This window comes from Nothobranchius furzeri, chromosome 7 (assembly GCF_043380555.1).
Source record: "Nothobranchius furzeri strain GRZ-AD chromosome 7, NfurGRZ-RIMD1, whole genome shotgun sequence".
Lineage (NCBI taxonomy): Eukaryota > Metazoa > Chordata > Actinopteri > Cyprinodontiformes > Nothobranchiidae > Nothobranchius > Nothobranchius furzeri.
The window spans coordinates 79,172,666-79,194,791 of NC_091747.1; the positions used below are offsets into that span (position 1 = coordinate 79,172,666).

At 43.3% G+C, this 22,126-nt stretch overlaps 3 protein-coding genes across 8 annotated transcripts in view; 2 read left to right on the plus strand and 1 right to left on the minus strand.

Moving 5' to 3' along the window:
* Positions 1-22,126, plus strand: part of pax5 (paired box 5) — a 101,608-nt gene that overhangs the window by 68,315 nt on the left and 11,167 nt on the right. For all 4 annotated transcript variants that reach the window (XM_054751540.2, XM_070553818.1, XM_054751541.2 and 1 more), the window contains exons 8-10: positions 18,250-18,351; positions 20,506-20,592; positions 20,778-20,864. In XM_054751540.2, the coding sequence (XP_054607515.2) occupies positions 18,250-18,351; positions 20,506-20,592; positions 20,778-20,864 (276 nt within the window). The remainder of the gene's footprint in view (positions 1-18,249; positions 18,352-20,505; positions 20,593-20,777; positions 20,865-22,126) is intronic.
* On the plus strand, positions 1,110-17,722 carry LOC139061527 (uncharacterized). 3 transcript variants are annotated; one of them, XM_070553820.1, is made up of 9 exons: positions 1,110-2,656; positions 2,740-2,785; positions 3,058-3,111; positions 6,605-6,682; positions 11,888-11,998; positions 14,387-14,470; positions 14,557-14,649; positions 14,733-14,831; positions 17,417-17,722. In XM_070553820.1, the coding sequence occupies exons 2-9, from the start codon at positions 2,767-2,769 to the stop codon at positions 17,593-17,595; spliced, it is 717 nt and encodes a 238-aa protein (XP_070409921.1). In that variant the 5' UTR covers positions 1,110-2,656; positions 2,740-2,766; the 3' UTR covers positions 17,596-17,722. The 3 variants fall into 3 exon arrangements, with proteins under 3 accessions (XP_070409921.1, XP_070409922.1, XP_070409923.1); XM_070553821.1 differs by lacking the exon at positions 2,740-2,785; XM_070553822.1 differs by lacking the exons at positions 2,740-2,785; positions 3,058-3,111.
* Positions 20,584-22,126, minus strand: part of LOC139070818 (uncharacterized) — a 31,671-nt gene continuing 30,128 nt past the window's right edge. The window contains exon 7 of the mRNA XM_070553825.1: positions 20,584-20,835. Coding sequence (XP_070409926.1) covers positions 20,791-20,835 — 45 coding nt within the window. The 3' untranslated portion in view covers positions 20,584-20,790. The remainder of the gene's footprint in view (positions 20,836-22,126) is intronic.

A 22,126-nucleotide genomic window follows, 5' to 3' on the forward strand; every position in this document is an offset into this window, starting at 1 on the left:
ATGATGAAGCTCAATGGTTAAAGGAATCACTGAAGCGGTGTGAAGCGCTCCGTCCGCGCGTCTAGGCGGTACCGTAGAAGAAGAGCTGCCATAGTTCGCCGCATTCTACAGCAGCGGGCTATCTAGGTGCGCACAGCGTCCCCCGGTCCCCTCCTCCTCCCCCTTGTCCGGAACTTTACCTCACCAGTCTGAATCAGCCACCCTGTCCGTAACAAGTCCGGACCTGTTACTAGGGGCTTCGACCGGATAAATTCCAGAACACATTATCCGGATGTTTGTATTCAGACACAAAGGTCTTACGGACAGAGTCCGGAACATTTCCGTTTTTCATGGCCTGTCTGAAGGGGGCTTCAGGCTCCCTATTTGTGAAGATGAACTGACTAATTCCAGCCCTCTACATCCCTTCTATGAAACACAGCCTGACCAAAAAGTTAATGAAAAAGGCTATGTAAATGAATATCAGGTTTTTAAGTGCACTTTAGGACGCCTTTGTGTGTAGGAGTAATGTATGTAAATGTACTGTGTGTAAAACAAACACCACTTCTTCGAAGGAAATGTTATGTCAATTGAGTGACCCTATTTTTATAACTCTAGATCACTCATGAGACCCCCAGTATGACTTCAAAATTAGGCAACACAGCAATGTAAATGAAATGCAATATTTTTATTTGCAGTTCAAGAGGCCTTTCCCCCATAAGTCACATATCAGAAAGCAAGCATGGCCGCCTAGAAGGCAGGGTTATGACCATGAAGTGAGCTGATTTTTGAACCCCTTCGTTGCTCATGTGACCCAGGTAAAATTGACGTTTGTGCTACAACAGTTTCTGAGATATTAAACTTTATTTGATAGGTCATTCAGAGTTCACCGTCCCCCGGACTGCTCCAAAATGGACCGTATTTGTCAATTTTTTTAGTGCTTTGTTTGTACTGATTTATGCAGGTAAAATTACCATTTGTGTTGCATCTGTTTCTGAGATATTACACGTTTCCAAAATCAAAAAATGACAATAATTTTAGTGGACATAAATTACATACATTATATTTAGTACAGATTCACAAATCTAATCTTTTTTTTTTTTTTTTTTTTTGCAGCTATACATTTAATTTTGTTGTGGCTTAGGAATAGTGACTCTAAAATTGTAAAGTTGAGTGAAACATGACTTTGGTAATGAGATCAACACAATAAATATGGCAAATTTATTGAAAGAAAAATATAACCTTCATGTTTATAGAGGTGAAGCTGACTGAGTTTGAAAAGCAAATATACTTTAGACCAGTGTTTTTCAACCCTGGTCCTCAAAGCACACTGTCCAGGGAGTTTTCAGGTTTTCCGTGCTTCAGCACAGCTGATTTGAATTGATGGTTGATTTACAAGCTTTTGCTGAACTGCAGTCAGCTGAATGAGGTGTGTTAAGGCAGGGAGAATACAAAAACATGCAGGGCAGTGTGCCTTGAGGACCAGGGTTGAAAAACGCTGCTTTAGACTGACAAAGAGCACAAAAGTGACTTGATTTGATGATGTCATCATGTAAAAATAAAACTCGTAATATCTCAGAAACCATTCCAGCACAAACGTCAATTTTACCTGCACAAATCAGTACAAACAAAGCACTAAAAAGGTAGACTAATATGGTCCATTTTGGAGCAGTTTGGAGCAATCCGGGGGGACGATGAACTCTGAATGACCCATAAAATACAGTTTATTATCTCAGAAACCATAGCAGCACAAACGTCAATTTTACCTGCACAAATCAGCACAAACGAAGCACTAACCGAGCAGCCTATTTGCCTGCACTTTTGAAGCTGGCGGGGGTCGGCATTGCTCATGTGACCCACAGTGTGACCTCAAAATTAGTTGAAAAGGCAATGTTAATTAATGGGAAGTTTCTGCAGTATATTCTGGGAGGCCTTTTCACTTATAAGTCACATATCAGAAAGCAAACATGGCTGCCTAGAAAGCAGGGTTATGACCATGAATTGAGCTGATTTTTGAACCCCTGCGTTGCTCATGTGACCCACAACATGCCCTCAAACATTTGTAATTTTACATAAATGTGGCCTTTTTTATGAAGATTTGATTAATGTTGATTTTTCGTTTAACTGTGACTGCTGAATTTTTTTAACACTGATGAACAACATTTACAATATAAAAGCATGAAAGTATCAATCTACAGCAGCAGCCTTCTGGACAGACCAAATCATTCTACAAATGCAAATGTGGACTGCTCAAAATCACTTGAAGGCCACTAATGTTGTGTACTTTTGACCATCCTGATCTAAAAGTTAAATTTACATAAAATATATACAAATTAAAAAATATACAAAGAGAGACAGTTTTATAAATTAATATTGAATTAATATTTATTATGATTAGTTTGGGTGGCTTTGATCTTCACTCATCCTCAGTCATCAGCCCTGCTGCTCCATTGTGGCACGTTTCTCTGAGTTTTCAGTGAAGGCTGACTTTTGCCTAACTGCCCATCCCCCACCTGGCAGCTGCAGAGGCGGTGGGCCCATAAACTAGTCATCCAATCAGAGTCATGCTACCTATTCCTCCCTGAGTTCAGCTGTGCCCTGCAGCACAGACAGGGAGCCATTTTCATGGAGGAGGAAAGCTCACCAGAAGAGACAGGAGGGTAGATGTACAAAAGAAAAGGTAAGATGTGTAATGTTTTGTGCTTTTGTACATTTAAGTAACCCAGACAGCAGACTTCTGCACTTCATGTGAATTTTGTCTAGGTCAGGCTTGAAGCTGTAAAATGATATATGGAAAGCTCACTGCAAGGCAAGTTTGTGTGACTTTTGTCCACTAAACACTTATAAAAGCTGTAAAACGTTATGGATTATTTATGCCTACATGTCAGAAGCAAAGAAACTACAGATTTTTTGTTTTATTTAATAGTACTGTGTAGTTAGTGCAGTTTACAAAATGGTGGCTAAAATGAAACTTAATGATTGAAAGTTGGGCACAAGGCTGAAGTTAGTTCACATTGTTTTGTGATGTTCAAGTTGATGGTTTTATTTTTTTAAAACAATTTTTCTCTTCTACATTTTTAGGTAAAATCAAAATATCACAAATGATGGACGAATACAAAGATCAACAATTTTCAGGTAATCATTACCATTTGTGTATTTTCAACTAATGTGGTTCTAGTGCTTAATCAGGCTGGTTCTTAAATAGTTTCCAATAATGATTTTAAAAAGTTCATCAACAACTATTGGCAATTTTTGCCATTTTATTGTCCTATAACTTACCTTTACTCTGTAAATATACATAAGAATAGCCTTTTTACTGAAATTTTGTCTGAACACAATTTAATAATATTGTTAACTTTATTGGGTATCAACAAGCAGGCAATGTCGAATCTTCTGCAACTTGAATGATTAACAGGACACAGAGGCAGACTTCCTGACTGCCGCTGACCAATGGCATATAGGTCAATCTATACCAGTGGTTCCCAAACTTATTTAGCCGCGCACCCCCTTCTATGTCCCGACCATGTCGACCCCCCCCCCCCTCCCCCCCAGCCCCCACATCAGGGCATGGCTATATATATATGTCCATCCGATGTCAAGCTAAACAGTCAGGGTTAAAAAAAATATGATCGACCTTTTTCCCCATCACTTTCATTTTTTAAATAGTAATTAATAAACATTCGATACCATTACATTTTCCTTTGATTTAATTTTAAATAAATATTTAGAGGCCCAGGTAGCACATAAACAATGCAATTTAACGGTTTTCTTAAAGTAGGAACGTTTAACCTGTGCGGCCAGAGCGCTCTCCTTCCTTCTGCGTAAACCTGAGCTGATCACCTACTTGTGCGTAATCAAATGTCTTTATGGGAAAAGATGGAAACGCCATGAGGTTCACTTTTGCCTCAGACCGACTTTTTGCTGTTTTATGGTGTGGCTGAATCTGGGATCCACTGCCACGCGGACAGGAATGCTGCAGTAACAGGACTTGTGGTCAGGTTCATGACTGGCTCCACTGGCTGGAGCGGACCCGACTTTAATACGTCATCCCAAAATAGAAGCTAATATCTTAATTTGACCTGAAATGTTGTTATAAAACCTCTTAAAAGTTTCTACGGAGGAGGCAGCGCTATTTCTGTCTGCAGTCTGACGGCGCGCTGGAGTTTACGCAGCGTGCGCACTTATTGAATCTGTGTGTGTATGTGTGTGTGCACGCGCGGCACAGCTCCATGAGCCGCTCAAGTCACCGCGTCTCGTTAATGGCGCTATTTAAACCAATGTTGTAAAACTACTTATGCCCAGCCCAGATGTGCTCACATGTGCACCCGTGAGCTGTGGTTCCGCTGGAACGCGTCTGACCTCTGACAGACGCACTCTGAACTTCAGATCTTCAGCGTGCTGTTAATAGCCTGAATGGGAATCATTTGTTGATTTATTTTGTTACATCCACAATGTTCTGTTTGAGAGGTTTATAATGTCAGAACACCTGCATGAGACAGGGTGTTAATTACAATCTGCCAGAATGACTCACCACCTTCAGATTCATCCAACACCGTTAAAAATGATCAAATATGGAACACATCGGCGTGCACAGGCCAGAGTGCTGAAGCTCGGCGCATTGTTATTATGAAGCTAGGCACATGTGGAGGACACGTGCGCGACGGAACATATCGGCGTGAGCAGGCCAGAGTGCTGAAGCTCGGCGCATTGTTATTATGAAGCAAGGCACATGTGGAGGACACGCGCGCGCGACGGAACATATCGGCGTGAGCAGGCCAGAGTGCTGAAGCTCGGCGCATTGTTATTATGAAGCTAAGGCACATGTGGAGGACACGCGCGACGGAACATATCGGCGTGCGCAGGCCAGAGTGCTGAAGCTCGGCGCATTGTTATTATGAAGCTAGGCACATGTGGAGGACACGTGCGCGACGGAACATATCGGCGTGAGCAGGCCAGAGTGCTGAAGCTCGGCGCATTGTTATTATGAAGCAAGGCACATGTGGAGGACACGCGCGCGCGACGGAACATATCGGCGTGAGCAGGCCAGAGTGCTGAAGCTCGGCGCATTGTTATTATGAAGCTAAGGCACATGTGGAGGACACGCGCGACGGAACATATCGGCGTGCGCAGGCCAGAGTGCTGAAGCTCGGCGCATTGTTATTATGAAGCTAGGGCACATGTGGAGGACACGCGCGCAAAAATATACTTGTTTTCAATTAAATTTATTGGGCCCACTTACTTTTTCTTTGGCCCACCCACAAATGAGTTTCTGGCTAGGCTAATGGTGACATATGACAGACTTCTCTGAGCTCCGCAGCCATTCCACTTTTCACCTCGCGCACCTCCTAGCGGCAGCTCGCGCACCCCCGGGGGTGCGCGCACCACACTTTGGGAATCCCTGATCTATACCTGAAAAGTGACCATTTGTGGCCATTACAACTCTCAACAGAAATAGTTCAGAAAGGAAATTAAAGTGTTCACAACTTTGTGTGTTTAATGTATTATTATTATTATAAATAGTTACTGTGGCAGAAGCTGGTGTGGTACACCTACAGGTTATTGTTCAGCCTTCTGATGCTCACGCTCACACACAGTGTTGGTGAGCAGCTGCGTCTGACTGCTGACACTCCGTGTGTGTTTTTTATTTCTGCAGTGAGACAAACTCACCTCACACCGTCCAGAGTTTTTCTTTAAAGCAACCATTAAATCCACCGTGTTGACGCATTTTAACAAGTTTCCTCTACGCTGCAGGAGTTAAAGTTTACCTTATGGAGTTAAAGTTCGGCAGACACTTTTGTTTATATCTGGCCACTGCGCGCCATGTGGGGGGAGGGGGGACTTGTGCTGCACACAGACAGCTGGTGTGATCAGCTCTGAAAAGCATTGATCACAATTTGCAGATCATGTTTAGTTTTCATGGAGATCGGCCGCAGATTCCTCTTCTGTCGGCATTCTAGTGATCGAAACTAGGAATTGAAATAATTCACTTAGAACGATTGCGGGGAAAATGCACAGTTGGAACCGGTTCCAATCGATGCTCGATGCCCAACCCTAAAATTTATACAGAAATTAGTTAGCATGAGGGGATCAGTAAACAGTGTGAGGTGACCTGTATGATGCACATAAACACAACTCGGCACAACAATTGTGGTGATGTAGAACATTCTGCTCAGTTTTAATGACCTTTTGTCAGACTCTAAAACCAAGAAATGGTTGCAGGCAGCAGGCAGACCCTTGCAAATCTTTTGCCAATAATTGCGACTCAACCCGTGTAACCATCAGAGCAGGGACTACAAAAATTGAGAAAAGGTGGAGAGATAATCCAAAACTGTTTTTGGAAAAGGTTACCAGCCCGGTCTGCACTAATCTAAGTTACTATCTAGTGTCATTTGAAAAGGCCTAAATGGTTGTTTCCAGACTATACATTTACATATTTAGGTTTCCTTGCCAGGTTACATTTGCCATGCTTTTTCAAGGTGAAGCAACTCCCAAAGGAAAAACACTGATCTGTTGAAAATGAAACAAACCGATCTGGTGTGAAAGTGCCTCTTGACTTTGAGAAAATACAATTGAGGTTTACATATGAGTTCACTAGACTAAATGTCTTTTTCCTAAACCACCTCATTAGATGAAAAGAACTCCACATTTGATTGTGGAATCGAAGAGAGGTTGAGAGTCATTGTGGAACAAGAACTACAAGTTGATGGTGAGTAAACTCTTCTGGAAACATGAGAAAATATATAAATATCAAGCAAACTGTAATAATGTTGATCACATAGCTTATCTTTGAAATCTAAGAGCATAAACCTTAAAACTATGGGCAGACCAAGTATTGGTTAAGGAAAGACTGTTATTATTGCCACTAAGAATTAAAAATTGACTACTGGAAATGGAAGTTTCTTTTGCAATTGCCATGATTTAAAGGAGTGGATGATTTGATACATTTACAGTGGTCTCTAGTAGGATTTAATGCCTTGTAAGTTAATCTTGGTGGGGGAACAAAGCAGTGCACCATTTTGTAGACCTAAAAGTTCCCACTTTACAGATGAGCTTCATACTGCAGGTTCTGGAGTCTTATTTCCTGTTATTTGTCATCTCTTCCAGGATTCTATAACAGCAAAGCAACTCTACCACTGGCTTGCAACGTGGATGTTTTATACCCACAAATGACTGAGGGAGCTTCTGCCATGTGGTGGTGTTGCTATTGCTAACGGTTAGCTTCTACTAGCTATGACGTCTGCTGTTTATTACCGAACAATAAAACAACAACCTTCCCCATCATGAGTGAAGATGGCTAACTCCATGAATGCCATGTCAGTGTGACGTACATTCCTTGGCCACTTAACGCATTAAAGCAAATTTCTAATCTTCCAATCACATGGTGGCAACTCAATGCATTTAGGCATGTTGATATGATCAAGACGATTTGCAGCAGTTTAAACAGAGATTTAAAATTAGGAAGAAAGGTTATTAATTGACATTTAATCTGGCATTGCTGTCTGTGCCAGATGGGCTAGTCTGAGTACTGTATTTTCCACACCATAAGGCTCACCTGATTATAAGGCGCACAGTCAATCAGTGTCCTAGTTAAAGGTTTGGTCTGTACATAAGGCCTACCTGATTATAGGGCGCACCCAGCAAAGCAAACGAGCACACACTTAAGACAATTTGGGCAATTAGATCTAAGCCAAACATTACTCCACTCATTATCTATGCTAAAAAATAAATTTCTCATTATTAAAGTAACATTTAGTCCCAATTTAATGCACGGGTGCTTTTAGCAGCAAGAATGAAGATTTGGTAATGGCATGACTGACTGAACACTCCACCTAGTAGTGCATAACTGGTACAATAAGCCAAACAAAGGAGTTAGATCAAAATCATAGTTTATTCCTCTCATTCACAGTAAAAACAACAATTTCGTAATTATCAGTGTCATATTTTGCACGGATGCTTTAAGCAGCAAGAAAGAACAATCAGACGTAAGGCTGTTTAACAAACAAAAGTCCCATTTTTACGCGCAGGCACGGCTGGAGCAAAGATGCGCATTCAGACAGCGGCAACACAACTGTTTGCTTATGTTTAATATAAACATATTCAAAGTCCCAGTTTCATACAGAGCGCTGTTGCCCGTTCAGATCGGAAAAAAGTATGGTACTCACATATTTTTTTTCATTCCTCGTCCATAAATCCCTCAAAATCCTCATTCTCCATGTCTGACATGAAGAGCTGATCCAGCACTGAACCCAGCACGCTCGGCTCATCGCCGTCAGAGTCAATGTCACTGTCGTTGCTTGGCTCTCCCGTTGTGATCCCGGCCTTGGTGAAAGCTCGAACAACAGTCTGGACGGAAACATTGGCCCAGGCATCAGCGATCCACTCACAGATGGTGGCAAAAGTCGATCGGCTCTACCTGCCCGTCTTGGTGAACGTGTGTTCGCCATCAGTCATCCACCGCTCCCACTCTGCTCGGACTTTCGCTTTGAAGGACCGGTTCACCCCAATGTCCAGCGGCTTGTGTTCTTTGGTTAATCCACCCAGTATGATGGCGAGCTTCGTGTTCATCCTCTTCACCTGGATTTAAACGGCGTCGGTGAGATGGGCCCGCATGAAGTCGCAGATCAGCATGGCTGGAGAAGTGTGGAAGAAGCCGTCCCGTCTTTTGGTGTACACCTCCCGCAGCCACGCCGCCATCAAGTCCTCATCCATCCAAACCTTCGGGTTCGCCTTGATGATCACGCCGGCGGGAAACTTTTCTTTGGGTAAAGTTTTCCGCTTGAAAATGACCATCGGCGGCAGCTTCTGGCCATGAGCCTGGCATTCGAGCATGACGGTGAAGCAGGACTTCTTGTGGCCGGTCGTCCGCACAGACACCGTGCTGTTCCCCATTTTCTCCACGGTCCGGTTCACCGGGATGTCAAAGGTAAGCGGGACCTCGTCCATGTTGATGATGTACTGGGGCTGGATGTTTTTGTCTGCCATCGTCTTAGTGCAATGGGCGTGGAACAACTCTAGCTTCTCAGCGTAGTCGGCAGGTAGCTGCTACGAGACGGTAGTTCTGGTGCGGATAGAAAGTGCTCGCCTCCGCATGAAGCAAAAACACCAGGAAGGTTCTCCTATGAAGTCCACAATGTCCATCTCTCCTGCTAATGCCGCAGCTGTGAGACAAATGGAGATGGTGGAGACGCTTCTGCTCGCTGCTTTGCGACCAACTGCTCAACTCGGTTTTCAAGCAGTGGCCATCTTGCCTTGTTGACTCTGAAGCTACGCTGTTTTCTTCAACTGTAGCAGCTGGTCTTTCAACTTTCTCCACTTGCAGACCATCGACTCGTCAATGTTGTTTTCCCTTGCTGCTGCTCTGTTTCCATGCTCAACGGCGTGAATGATGGCTCTGAGCTTGAACCCTGCCTCATTAGCGTGTCTCTTTGCTGGTGCCATAGCTGGTTACCGGTGTACCTGTGTGGAGCAGTGCCACACCCTTTATTTTGGTGAGGGTGGGCGGTGCCACTGGCCGGCTCTTTGTTTTCCTGCGGACGCAGGTGTGGCTGGCTTCACTTATGTCCAAAATACATGTATATAAGGCGCATCCGTATTAAAAGGCGCACTGCTGGTTCAGGGGAAGATCAAAGGTTTTTAATAGCGCCTTATGGTGCGAAAATACTGTATTTAATAAAATAATGATTTTCTTGGAAATTCACACTCAACTATATTAAGGGTTTACAGAGAATGGTCTGAAAAAGGGAAAACATCCAGTGAGCGGCAGTTCTTTGAATAAAAATGCCTTGTTGATGCCAAGGGTCAGAGGAGAATGGACAGACCAGACTGGTTCAAGCTGATAGAAAGGCAACAGTAACTCAAATAACCACTCATTACAACCAAGTTATGCAGAAGAGCATCTCTCAATGCACAACATGTCAAACCTTGAGGCACATGTGTTGCAGCAACAGAAGACCACACTGGGTGTCACTCCAGTTCACCCAGGCTCAACAACATTAGACAGTAGAAGATTGGGAAAATGTTGACTGGTCTGATGAGTGTTGATTTCTGCTGAGACATTCGGATGGTAGAGTCAGAATATGGCATCAATAACATGAAAGCATGGATCCATCCTGCCTTGTATCAATGGTTCAGGCTATTGGTGGTGGTATAATAGTGTGGGGCACATTTTCTTGGAACACTTTGGGCCCCTTAGTACTTAATAGTCATTGTTGCAATGCCACAGCCTACCTGAGTGTTATTGCTGAACAGGTCCATCCCTTTATGACCACAGTGTACCCATGTTCTGATGGCTACTTCTAGCAGGGCCATGCACCATGTCATAAAGTTTGAATCATCTTAAACTGGTTTGTTCAACATGACAATGAGTTCAGTGTACTCAAATGGCCTCCACAGTCACCAGATCTCAATCCAAAGCACCCTTGGGGATGTGGAGAAATGGGAGATTTGCATCATGGATGTGCAGGTGACAAATCTGCAGCAATTGTGTGATGCTATCATGTTAGTATGGACCAAATCTCAGGAAAAACTCCAGTACCTTGTTGATTATATGCCATGAAGGATTAAGGCAGTTCTGAAGGCAAAGGGTTTGAAGTTCTGGTACTTTTCTAGTTTCTTGTGTTCCTTTTTCTTGATTTTTCTATCACTTCGAATTGCTACATAAACCTCAACTGCTGTCCTCTGTTGTTTGCCCACCATCAAAATATGTGGTTGTTTCACCATCACCATTTTTTCGGTCTGCATCTGGAAGTCACACTGGAGCTTGGCTCATTCATTCTCTACAACCTTGGGGGGGTGGGTCCACTTTGACCATGGGCCTTCCTGTCCATACTCTGCACAGATGTTCCTGTACAATTGGTTGTGTTGTTCCATGTATGCTTTCCCTGCCAGCATCCTAAACCCTGCAGTTATTTGGTGGATTGTCTCATGGGCCTCTTTGCATAGCCTACACCTTGAGTCTTGTCTGGTGTCTTGGCATATGTTGCTCTGGTGTTCAGGGCCTGCTGCTGCGCAGCCATGATAAGTGCCTTCGTACTATAATTCAGACCAGCTCTTTCTAGCCATTAGTATGATTTCTTCATCAACCACTTCAGTTATCTGTCAATGTAGGGGTTTTCCTCACAAGACAGTAATTTCAAGCGCCTCTTACTCTGTTCGTCATTGTCTGACACATTGACTGACAACATCATCTGTTGGGGCCTTATCCTTGATGTACTTATGAATCTTTCTCATCCTGGACAGTGGCTCTCACACTTTCTAGTTCTTGGTCTCCTTCCTTAAGGCTAGTGTACAGTGTCAGGGTGCTGGACTTGGGATGGAACCCTCCATGCATGGTTAGGAACTTTCATGCCTTAACATCTGATCTGAATTCCTTCCTTCGGCCAGCTTATTATTCATGCAGTATATTTGATTACTGGCAGGATGTAGCAGTTGATTGCCAGAATATTGTTCTCGCCATGCAGCTGACTTCTTGGGATTTGTCTTACTCGTAGGTATTTGGATGTGGCTCCTTTCCTTGCAGCCTCATTGAGGTTGGCATTTGCTTGTGGGATACCATTGTGCTTGTATGCATTCTCAATATCTGCTGCTGTTCCTTTTAAGTGTGAGACCCCTTCTGCGTGGACTACTTTGCCTTACTTTGTCACTACCTTCTCAAGTCCAATTTACATTGTGATATTAGTGCTGTATGTATATGTATATATATATTTATATAAATATAATTGTTATAAAATCAGATGGAGAACAGCCTACCCTTTCTAGTACAAAGGAATCAATTAAAAACTGTCAAAGATGAGAAACACAAGATGGGACAGAGAGATTAAGAGCAGTTCTGCTACAGGTAAATACAGGCACTAGCATAAATTGGCACTAAGATGCTCTGAGTTTTGGACTGTTTATTTTGTATTGTTTCCAGATGAAGACCGGAGGCTCTCAGCTCACTCAACAAGTGAAACTGAAAACCAAACGTTGACTGCAGCTATCCAAGATTCTGATGGCGATTTGGAAGACGACTGTGATATTCATGGTAAATGCCAGTATAGTTGATTATTGAGCTTCTTAGTTACTTTGAATGAAGACCAACTGACTTCTTTGGTTTTCTGAAGAGGTTTCACTTGTCATTCAATGTTTCAGTTCTGCTCCTCGAGTAAGTAGGAAACATTTTAAGGCAACCAAAATGCAGTTGTCTTCATGCAAACACACCAATATTAACATGACTTACAGTTTCAAGAAAAAGTAAGTGAACTATTTGGAATTATATTTTTGGAACAAATTGGTCATAAAATGTGATCTGAGCTTCATCTAAGTCACAACAATAGACAATCACAGTCTGCTTCAATGAATGGCTCATTTCCATTGACCGTTTTAGCATGGAATGGGAAGGATCGGGTTGCTAAATTTGCTGTTCCGATTGTTCTGTCTAGACAACTTACTTGTACCACGCCAGTCACGGGACTTTTTGGGCTTCCTTCTGTTGTAGGTCCAGAAATTTCTGTAGCGGTATGGTTAGGACAGAGCAACAACACAGGCCACTGATTGGTTGACAGAAATTACTCACAACTTGCAGCAAGCAACACAAACGGAGTTCTGTTGTTTGTATTTTTGTTAGCTGTACATGAGTGTGAAAAAAAATCCAGCAAGTGGCAAGTTTTGGTCACATTCATAGTTCTATACGGTCACCTACAGAGTTCCATACATTTCTCACTGACATCGTGACAGTCCACAGGAAGGGCTAGATTGAAAGGTAAGAAAGGTTTTTTTTTTTTTGTTATCAGCGGATGGAAGCCAAAGGATCAGAGTGGACTTCGGCACAGTATTGTGCCAAGATGAAGAAATTAAAGCTAGGCTGGACCGTGAGAGCAGACCCATACCAGAACACACCACTCCAAAATAACGAGACCCGACCGTTCCAGACCCGGCAATGGAAATACCCTATTATATCACACATACAATTGTGTTTTCATGTTTTTATTAAACACATCATGTAAACATTCACAGTGCAGGTGGAAAAAGTATATGAACTCTTGGTTTTAATAACTCATAACTTCCTAAACCCTAACCTCCTTGGGCAGCAACAATTTTAACCAAACATTTTCTGTAGTTGCAGATCAGACCTGCATAACGATCAGTGATTCTTGACCATTCCTCTTTACAGAACTGTTTCAGTTCAGCAATATTCTTGGGATGTCTGGTGTGAATGTTTTCCGGAAGTCATGCCACTGCATCTCATTCGGGTTGAGGTTAGGACTTTGACTGGGCCACTCCAGAAGGTGTATTTTCTTCTGTTTAAGCCATTTTGTTGATTTACTTCTATGCTTTGGGCCATTGTCCTGTTGTGTCACTCATCGTTTGTTGACCTTCAGCTGGTGGACCGATGGCTCTAAGATCTTCTGCAAAAAGTTAACTTTAAAATGTCTTGATAAACTTAGAAATTAACTTTGCCTTCGATGATAGAAATCTGTCCAGGCCCTGATGCCGCAAAGCATCCCCAAGCCATGATGCCCCTTCCACCATACTTCACAGTTGGAATGAGGTTTTCATGTTGGTGTGCCATGTCTCTTTTCATCCACACATACTGTTGTGTGGTTCTTTCACCACTCAACAACTCAATATTTCCACAGAATATTTTCCAGTGCGGCTGTGGAACATCCAGGTGCTTTTTTGCAAACTTTAAACATGCAGCTAAATTTTTTTGGGACAGCAGTGGCTTCCCATGAACTTTTGAGTGTTTATGTATCGTACATTTGCCAACAGGAATGTTGGCAAATGCCACAGATCTTTGTTAGTCTTTACATTAGAGGATTATTCTGTGCCACATTGACAGGACGGCCACTCCTAGGGACAATAGCAGCAGTGCTGAACTTCTCAATTTATAAACATCAATGTTTTGTACATAATTTTATGACCCTTACCAGTTTTATGCAAGTTAACAACTCTTAATCTTAGGTCTTCTGGGCTATTTTGCATGACGCATTGTTCACATCATGCAATGCTTCTTGAGAAAAGCAAACTCATAAATGGTGAGTTTTTTATAGGGCAGGTCAGCTTTAAACAACACCTCCAATGTCATCTTATTGATGGGACTCCAGTTGGGTGACACCTGACTCCATTTAGCTATTGGATGTCATTAGTCTAGGGGTTCACATACTTATTCCACCTGCACAGTGAATGTTTACATGTTGTGTTCAATAAAAACATGGAAACAATTACTTGTGTGGTTTTAGTTTAAGCATACTGTGATTGTGACTGTCTATTATTGTGCCTTAGATTAAGTTCAGATCATATTTTATGATTAATTTGTGCTGGAATTCACATAATTCCAATTTTCTTGAAACTGTATGCATGTAAACCTGCACCAGTGTTTGGCTTTTTAGCTGAAAATTCAAATACTTAAACAAATTTTATTGTTCCTTAGATGGAGAGTTGCAACCCACAAGTTTATCAAATAAACTTGTCAAAAGAAGGAAAGCCCAAAAAAGACATGCAGACAATGATGGTGGTATGTTATGGCAGACTTTGGAAATTTGGCCAAGACTGATATTAACTATGCTGATTCACATGTATTGATTTAAACGTTTTAATTAGACAGGGGATTGCTGAACTTGTCTGTGGAAGAGAAACATGGCAAAGGACAAAACTCTATTACAACTCTCAATGAGGACAGTGACGGAGATGAGTGTAAGTCCAGTCTTTGGGAATGCAGATAATGTGCTCTGGCTTCTTTCTGAACAATTTCTATATCATGGTTTTGTGCTTTTCAGATGGAGAAAAGCCTTTTGGGATTTCTTCCACAAGCCCGGTCCAAAGAAAGAAAATGAAAACCAAGCATGGAGTGGCTGCTGCTGATCCTGCTCAATGCGGTTCGTACAAATAAATTGGTTTGTATGGTGGTAGTTTAAAACAAAAGTCAACTTGAGGCCTTTCATAAGTCAAAATTGGCTATTTAAATTGGATTTGGGGTCTCAATTGCCTCTGTAAACACTACAAACATGAAATAAAATTATCAAAACATTTTCTGTTATTGTTTGGTTTAGGTAATTACCGTAAATCCTCTAATACAGGCCTGTATTCAATTAACGGCCGGGTCTCATATTTTGGTCGGTGTCGGAGTCGGCGGAGGTGAATAATGGCCGGTCTCTTATTGTGGCTGGGTGGAATGTGGTAACAAGCAAGTACGGGGGGCGGTTGTGTCATCGTCTCACTTTTGATTTGCCAGTGATAGACCGCGAGGGTAACTTTAACCGTGCGGAGACGAAGAGGAGGCGAAAATTTGATATCAAGATCAAAGAGAACGTGCGCTGCAGAACACTGGGGAGCAATAGGTGTTGTATGAACTAGTCGACATCACTATAGTGACTTTTTATGCCTGTCATCGACTAGTCGCTGTCACGTGATAATGACTGGCAAGATGCAGCCCTCGGAAAAGACAGCAGCCTGCTATCAGCAGGTGACAAGCTCCTGCGCTCGGGGGGGCAACGCGCTGTGCCAGAGCGTCGGTACTGACACGCGATCATTCATGTCGGTTCATTTCCTTTAATGTTTTCTGTCTTTTATTTGCACCTGATGTGTTTCGCTGCTGTGGAGCGGGGCACATCACCTTGTCCTCCGGTGATGCACCAATCACTGATGCGGCCGCCAAGCAGGGAGCACTCCGCTGTTTTTGCGGTCGGTAGATCTGCGTCCTGAGCACGGCCACCGTAACATTATCAAATCAGGTGTCGCCACCTCAAAAACTAATCTAACACACGATCGTTCATGTCTGTTCATTTCCTTTAATGTTTTCTGTCTTTTATTTGCGCCTGATGCGTTTCGCTGTGGAGCGGGGCACATCACCTTGTTATCCGGCGACGCACCGATCACTGATGCAGCCGGCAAGCAGCGAGCACTCTGCTGTTATTGCGCTCGGTAGATCTGCGTCCTGAGCACGGCCACAGTGACATTATCAAATCAGGTGTCGCCACCTCAAAAACAAATTTAACACGCGATCGTTCATGTCGGTTCATTTCCTTTAATGTTTTCTGTCTTTTATTTGCGCCTGATGCGTTTCGTTGTGGAGCGGGGCGCATCACCTTGTCATCCGGTGACGCACCAATCACTGATTCGGCCGGCAAGCAGCGAGCACTCCACTGTTTTTGCGGTTGGTAGATCTTTTAGAACTGCAGTTCAAATGTAACTCATAAGGTGAATATATATATGAACCCAGGTAGCAGTTTCTCTTTAGGATTGAGAGGAGATGCAGGAAGATAATAAACAGGCAGGACAGAAAAATAGTCAAATAAAAACAAGTTAGTTTTTGTACCTGGTGGTTGCAACAGACACCATTGAAGGTAATTAGAAGTGAGGAACAGAAAATGAAATAATTATTTTAATGTTTAGAGCAGCAGGAAATCCGAGAGGCTGCAGGCGCATCAGTGAGTTTGCGGCCGCTGCGCAATCTAATTTTAATTGTCAAAAAGTCCAGCGAACCAGTAGTTCATTTTGCTCAAACAGAAATAGAGGCCTGCCTCTAATTCTGGCCTTCCTTCCAATAAAGGCCTGGAGCTTGATGAGCTTGAGTCAAATACAGGTCCAGGCCTGTATTAGAGGATTTACGGTATGTGCCTTAAACAACCTCTTTTCAATATCCCTTATTGAGATGTCAAATTAAAAACCAGCCAGTTACCTGACCTGTACGCAGAATCTTCAGCTTTGAACAGGGACAACAATGTTGTCCAATCATTGTTTCTGGATTGGGAATTCTTTAAAGCTGCATTGCTGCATGAATTCAAGCAAAATGAGGCCAAGACAAGTATTGATGCATAGAAATAAAGACTTTTTAATTTGAATGTTTCTCTCTTATAGGGGCAGCAGTAGCTCAGGAAGTTGAGTGGGTTGTCCAGTAATCTGAAGGTTGCAGGTGCTATCCTGGCTCTGACCAATCAATACTGCTGTTGTGTCCTTGGGCAAGACTCTTAACCCACTTTGCCTGCTGGTGGTGATCGGAGGGACTGGTGGCGCCTGTGCTTAGCAGCCTTGCGTCTCTGTGTGCCCCAGGGCAGCTGTGGCTACATCGTAGCTCATCACTACTAGTGTGTGAATGTGTGCGTGAATGGATGAAGTATACACTGTAGTTTAAAGCACTTTGGAATTCTCTATGAAAGGCACTATACAAGTGTGGGTCATTTATCTTTTATCTTGCATATTTTATATTTTCTGAGACACTTAAGGCCTGAAACATTAAAGCATTTAATGCATTTATGAGGGTTTCATATTCTCACAATAGTGAAGAAAAATGTTGAATTGTGTTAAAATTCAGATTAAAAAATATGTATACTCGTAATTTTGAGAAATTTCTTTTAGCTGTATGTCATGTTAATCTTAACATGACATACAGTAAAATAATAAAGAAATTGAGTGCAACAAAATAAAGACAGCATCAACTAAAGATGTATCTTCTTTTTTGTAGGTCATTTGCAAATTAAAGGGAAGACCCCATGGAATGAGCAGGAGAAGCTGGCAGTTAAGCAACACTTGGCTGTTTTTGCGGAAGGTGCCAGGAAAAAAGACTGTATCCTATGCATTGAAAAATCCTCTCCTGTTCTCCAAAAGAGAACCTGGAAAGAACATGGATTATGTGTAAAATGAAATTATAAAGATTACAAACTCACTAAAACATTAAGGCATTTCTAAGTGTCTCGAAACTTACACAAATGTTAATGTTTAAAAAGCTGTAAGGCTTCTGTTTATATAATAAAAATGTGTTAAAATGCAATGAAATCAAATTATTTAAAAATATATTAACTTGTAAGTTTGACTTTATCAAAGAACCACACAACTGAAGTTACCTTATTGTGTTTTAGTAAATTGACCACTTTCTCTAAAAAAATAAAAGTGGGCTTCTTCTTGCTTATAACATTAATTTAATCCTCACAGTATATATATTTAAAAAAACATATCAGACATGGTTGTTTTGCTCCAAAATATGAGATCAACAGTTATTATTTCATAACTTTAGGGGGGGGGGGGGGGTCAGCTGAGCAATTGGTCCTCAGTAGGCTGGTTAAAAACTTTTTTTGAAAAATGGCAATATTGCAATATCTAAAGGAGTGTTTAGGTTGGTTTTTACACCCAGTGTCCAGAAATCATTTTTGTGTGTCTCTAAGTACATCACAAATGGTGGGCCTCAGTTTGTGAGTAGTTTTACTTGGTCCTCAGTATGTAGTAAGTACAAGAATGTGTGTGTGTGTGTGTGTGTGTGTGTGTGTGTGTGTGTGTGTGTGTGTGTGTGTGTGATGACAGGTCGAGATTTAGCCAGCACGACTCTTCCAGGCTACCCTCCTCACGTTCCCCCCACTGGACAGGGCAGCTACTCCACCCCATCCCTCACAGGCATGGTACCTGGTGAGTATCTGCACAAACACAGAACACAAATCCACTTTAACAGTAAAAACATTTAACTTCTTTATGTAGCATCAATCCACATGACTCTGCTGCTGAAATAACAAAATGTGAGAACATTTTGGGAAAAGGTGTGTGTGTGTGTGTGTGTGTGTGTGTGTGTGTGTGTGTGTGTGTGTGTGTGTGTGTGTGTGTGTGTGTGTGTGTGTATGTGTGCGTCACTTCAAAGAGTATACTTAGGTTTCCCACTTCTCTCTTGTCTGTTTTTCGAGGGGGTGTCAGTGATCCCAGGGGGATGCATGCGTGTTTGCACTAGTGTTTTGAAAACGTGTTGTACGTGTGTGTTTGTGTGCGTGCGTGCGTGCGTGTGTGCGTGTGTCGTTAGAAACCAGCCACAGTAGCACAGCTGTCCCTCCTCAACATTAGTAATTTGCTTTTAATGAGAATCACCAGTGACCCACGACTAATTCATTCATTCCCTTCCACTCCGCCTTCCATGCTGCTTTTGTGTTTCAATCCTGGAACGCCATCCTCAGTCTCTCTTCTAGTACGCTCTCCCCAGCAGCGCCGTTCATGGTCAGCATTTATCGTGCGGGTGCAAAATACAGAGAAAAAACAAGCCGTACAGAGGAGCGGTGTCAGAAAACAGTGTTGCTATCTCAGTGCATTCCCAGTTGTTTAACACACACACACACACACACACACACACACAGCAAATCTCAGCGGACATGTAGGAACAGCACGTCTAAAGATGGGTAACCCTGTCGCCCTGTCCCACTGCGCTCATGCCGTCCTGTCCTCAGGTTTGACAGGATATTGGAGAGTGTGTTTGGACTGTGTGTGTGCGTGTGTGTGTGTGTGTGTGTTTATTTTTGACAGTGTCTGCGTATGCGACCTTCACACTGAGCTACACAAGGGAGACCCCTAAGCCTCCTTTCCTCTCTCCTCTTGCCCCCTCCGCCTCCCATCTTCTAAACAACCTGACACGCCGCCGTCAGTTGCGGCGATGACAATGGAGAGGATGTTGGCGCCCAGGGATGCCATGGAGACCGCATCTCGACCCCACCTGACAGACGCAACTAAACGAACACGCACAGAGAAAACTTGCACAAACAAAAACACACAAGTAGTGTCAGTATTTGAGTTTTTCTCGAGCCCCCCCGAATCCGTGAGCTGACTAGAATTGCAGAGAGATGATTTCCAAACGTAGCCTCGTGCCGCCGGTTTTATCTCAGCACTTTTCAGCTAAATTATCCTCCTTTTTGTTCACTCTGTCTAATATCATACCTTCATTAAGTAAGCAACTCTCTTGTGCTGGTCTCCTTCCCTCTCCATCTCTCTGTCTCCCTTCAGCAGGGGGGCTGACAGAGGGGGTGTTGGAGAGCAGTGAGGCAGAACCGACAGAACGAGAGGCAGGGAAAGAGGAACGGGTTGGGGGGGGCATAGCGGGAGGGGGCATCAGGGTCCGTGACTGTCAGCTATGGGAGAGGGATCCCTCGGGAGGAAGGGTGGTTCAGGAAAAGAAGAAAAGAAAGATCAACAGACTGAAAGTACTCAGAGAGAGAGAGAGGAAAGAGAGAGTGGGGAAGAGGAGAAGAAATAGAGGAGAATGTTGTCTTGATGTGAAGGGTGACGGGTAGGCTGTAGACTATAGAGGAAGACCAAAGAATAAGGAGGAACGGGTGAAGGGAGTAGAGGAAGGAGAAGACAAGAGGAAGAGTGGACTCCAGACAGTGAGTAGTAAATGAGGGAGAAAAGCTGCAAGAATGAGCTCTGTAGTTCATTCCTCATCAACTAGTCAGCCGTGTGTTAGAAACTAGGGGCACTTGTTACCACGTGTGAGCAAAATATAAATAAAACAACACACTCAGAGTGCTGATGGGCCATAAAAGGCCTGCTTATGAAATACGTCCTGTAAATTTCAACGTCGGAGCAAATCAGCTTCACTTCCATCATTTCTCAAGTTAAAATGTATTTGTCCGGCAACCTTTTCTTCTGCTGAGAGCCACAAACACGAATCCAACAGCTGCCTGTCAGACGTCAAACGTTTCACCAAATTCTGCTTAGTCCTACAGATACTAAAATCCTTTGGCATATTATTTCTGAACAGATCACACATAAACATGCTCTGTATTCATGATTTGTGCTTTATTTCAGGAGGAGATTTTTCTGGGAGCCCGTATTCCCACCCACAGTATTCCACATACAATGAATCATGGAGATTTCCAAACCCCAGCCTATTAGGTTGGTGCATCACGTGGGCCAATATTGTAACACACACCTAAAGGGCATCATAAACACGCCTTTGGTTATGTGAGGGGTCTTGTTTTTTAATTTGTGGAACATTTTGGGGTGAAGGGCATTATGCACTGAGTAATGGATTACATATAAAGTAACTTCTCTGTTTCCCTCCATCCTTCTGTCTCCAGTGTTTCAGCAGGATTATGGGTCTCTCCTCGGGACGGAGATCGGCTGCTCGTCCAGTCTCTTCACCAGCCAGGCAGGACAAATGCAAGGTATGGAGAGAGAGAGAGAGAGAGAGAGAGAGAGAGAGAGAGAGAGAGAGAGAGAGAGAGAGAGAGAGAGAGAGAGAGAGAGAGAGAGAGAGAGAGAGAGAGAGAGAGAGAGAGAGAGAGAGAGAGAGAGAGAGAGAGAGAGAGAGAGAGAGAGAGAGAGAGAGAGAGAGAGAGAGAGAGAGAGAGAGAGAGAGAGAGAGAGAGAGAGAGAGAGAGAGAGAGAGAGAGAGAGAGAGAGAGAGAGAGAGAGAGAGAGAGAGAGAGAGAGAGAGAGAGAGAGAGAGAGAGAGAGAGAGAGAGAGAGAGAGTCAAATAAATTAAAACTAGGAAGAAATGTATGCAGATCAGATCAGGCGAACAGGTGAGAAGAAGAAGTTTGGTTTGACAATGGATGGATGAGCGAGCACATAGTGTGAGGACCAGATGCACTTGAAACTGGAACAAGAATCTGAGAGGAGGATGAAAGATGTGAGCGAGGGCGTCTAAGTCTTGAGTGAGACTAAAGAGTTTGTCAGATCGGCTTAATGCCTCACTTCCCCAAAGAGACTCCTGAGATTACCTGGACTGTGGACAGACACAACCTGTCAGCAGCTCGTTGGATTGATGGAAGGGACCGAGACAGGTGTGTGTTTGTGTGTGCGAGGGTGGGGGTGGTTCTGTGTGTATTAAGGTGTGAGAGTGTGAAGTTTCTTTGGGGTTACCGTATTGAATTGCCCTCCTCCCAGGAGAGAGAATAGACTCAAGGGATCAGTGGTGGTAGAGCTGTTCTCATGGTGTCACTTAGATGGTGTGTGTGTGTGTGTGTGTGTGTGTGTGTGTGTGTGTGTGTGTGTGTGTGTGTGTGTGTGTGTGTGTGTGTGTGTGTGTGTGTGTGTGTGTGTGTGAGAGAGAGAGAGAGAGGGGGGGGGAGAGAGGGAGAGAGACACAGAGAGAGGGGGAGAGAGGGAGAGAGAGAGAGAGAGGGAGAGAGACAGAGAGAGAGGGAGAGAGGGAGAGAGAGAGGGAGAGAGAGAGAGCGCGAGAGAGGGAGAGAGAGAGAGCGCGAGAGAGGGAGAGAGAGAGAGCGCAAGAGAGGGAGAGAGAGAGCGAGAGAGAGAGCAAGAGAGAGAGGGAGAGAGAGAGAGAGAGAGAGAGAGAGAGAGAGAGAGAGAGAGAGAGAGAGAGAGAGAGAGAGAGAGAGAGAGAGAGAGAGAGAGAGAGACGAAGACTCAGTTGGACTGATTGTGCTCGAAGGGGAGACTATTTTTTCGGCCATTAGCTTC

Excerpts from the sequence above, each read along its gene's own strand:
- LOC139061527 (XM_070553820.1), top strand. Across the intron at positions 14,471-14,556 it reads ACATGCAGACAATGATGGTG|ACAGGGGATTGCTGAACTTG; the intron begins GTATGTTATGGC and ends CGTTTTAATTAG. Across the intron at positions 14,650-14,732 it reads GGACAGTGACGGAGATGAGT|ATGGAGAAAAGCCTTTTGGG; the intron begins GTAAGTCCAGTC and ends TGTGCTTTTCAG.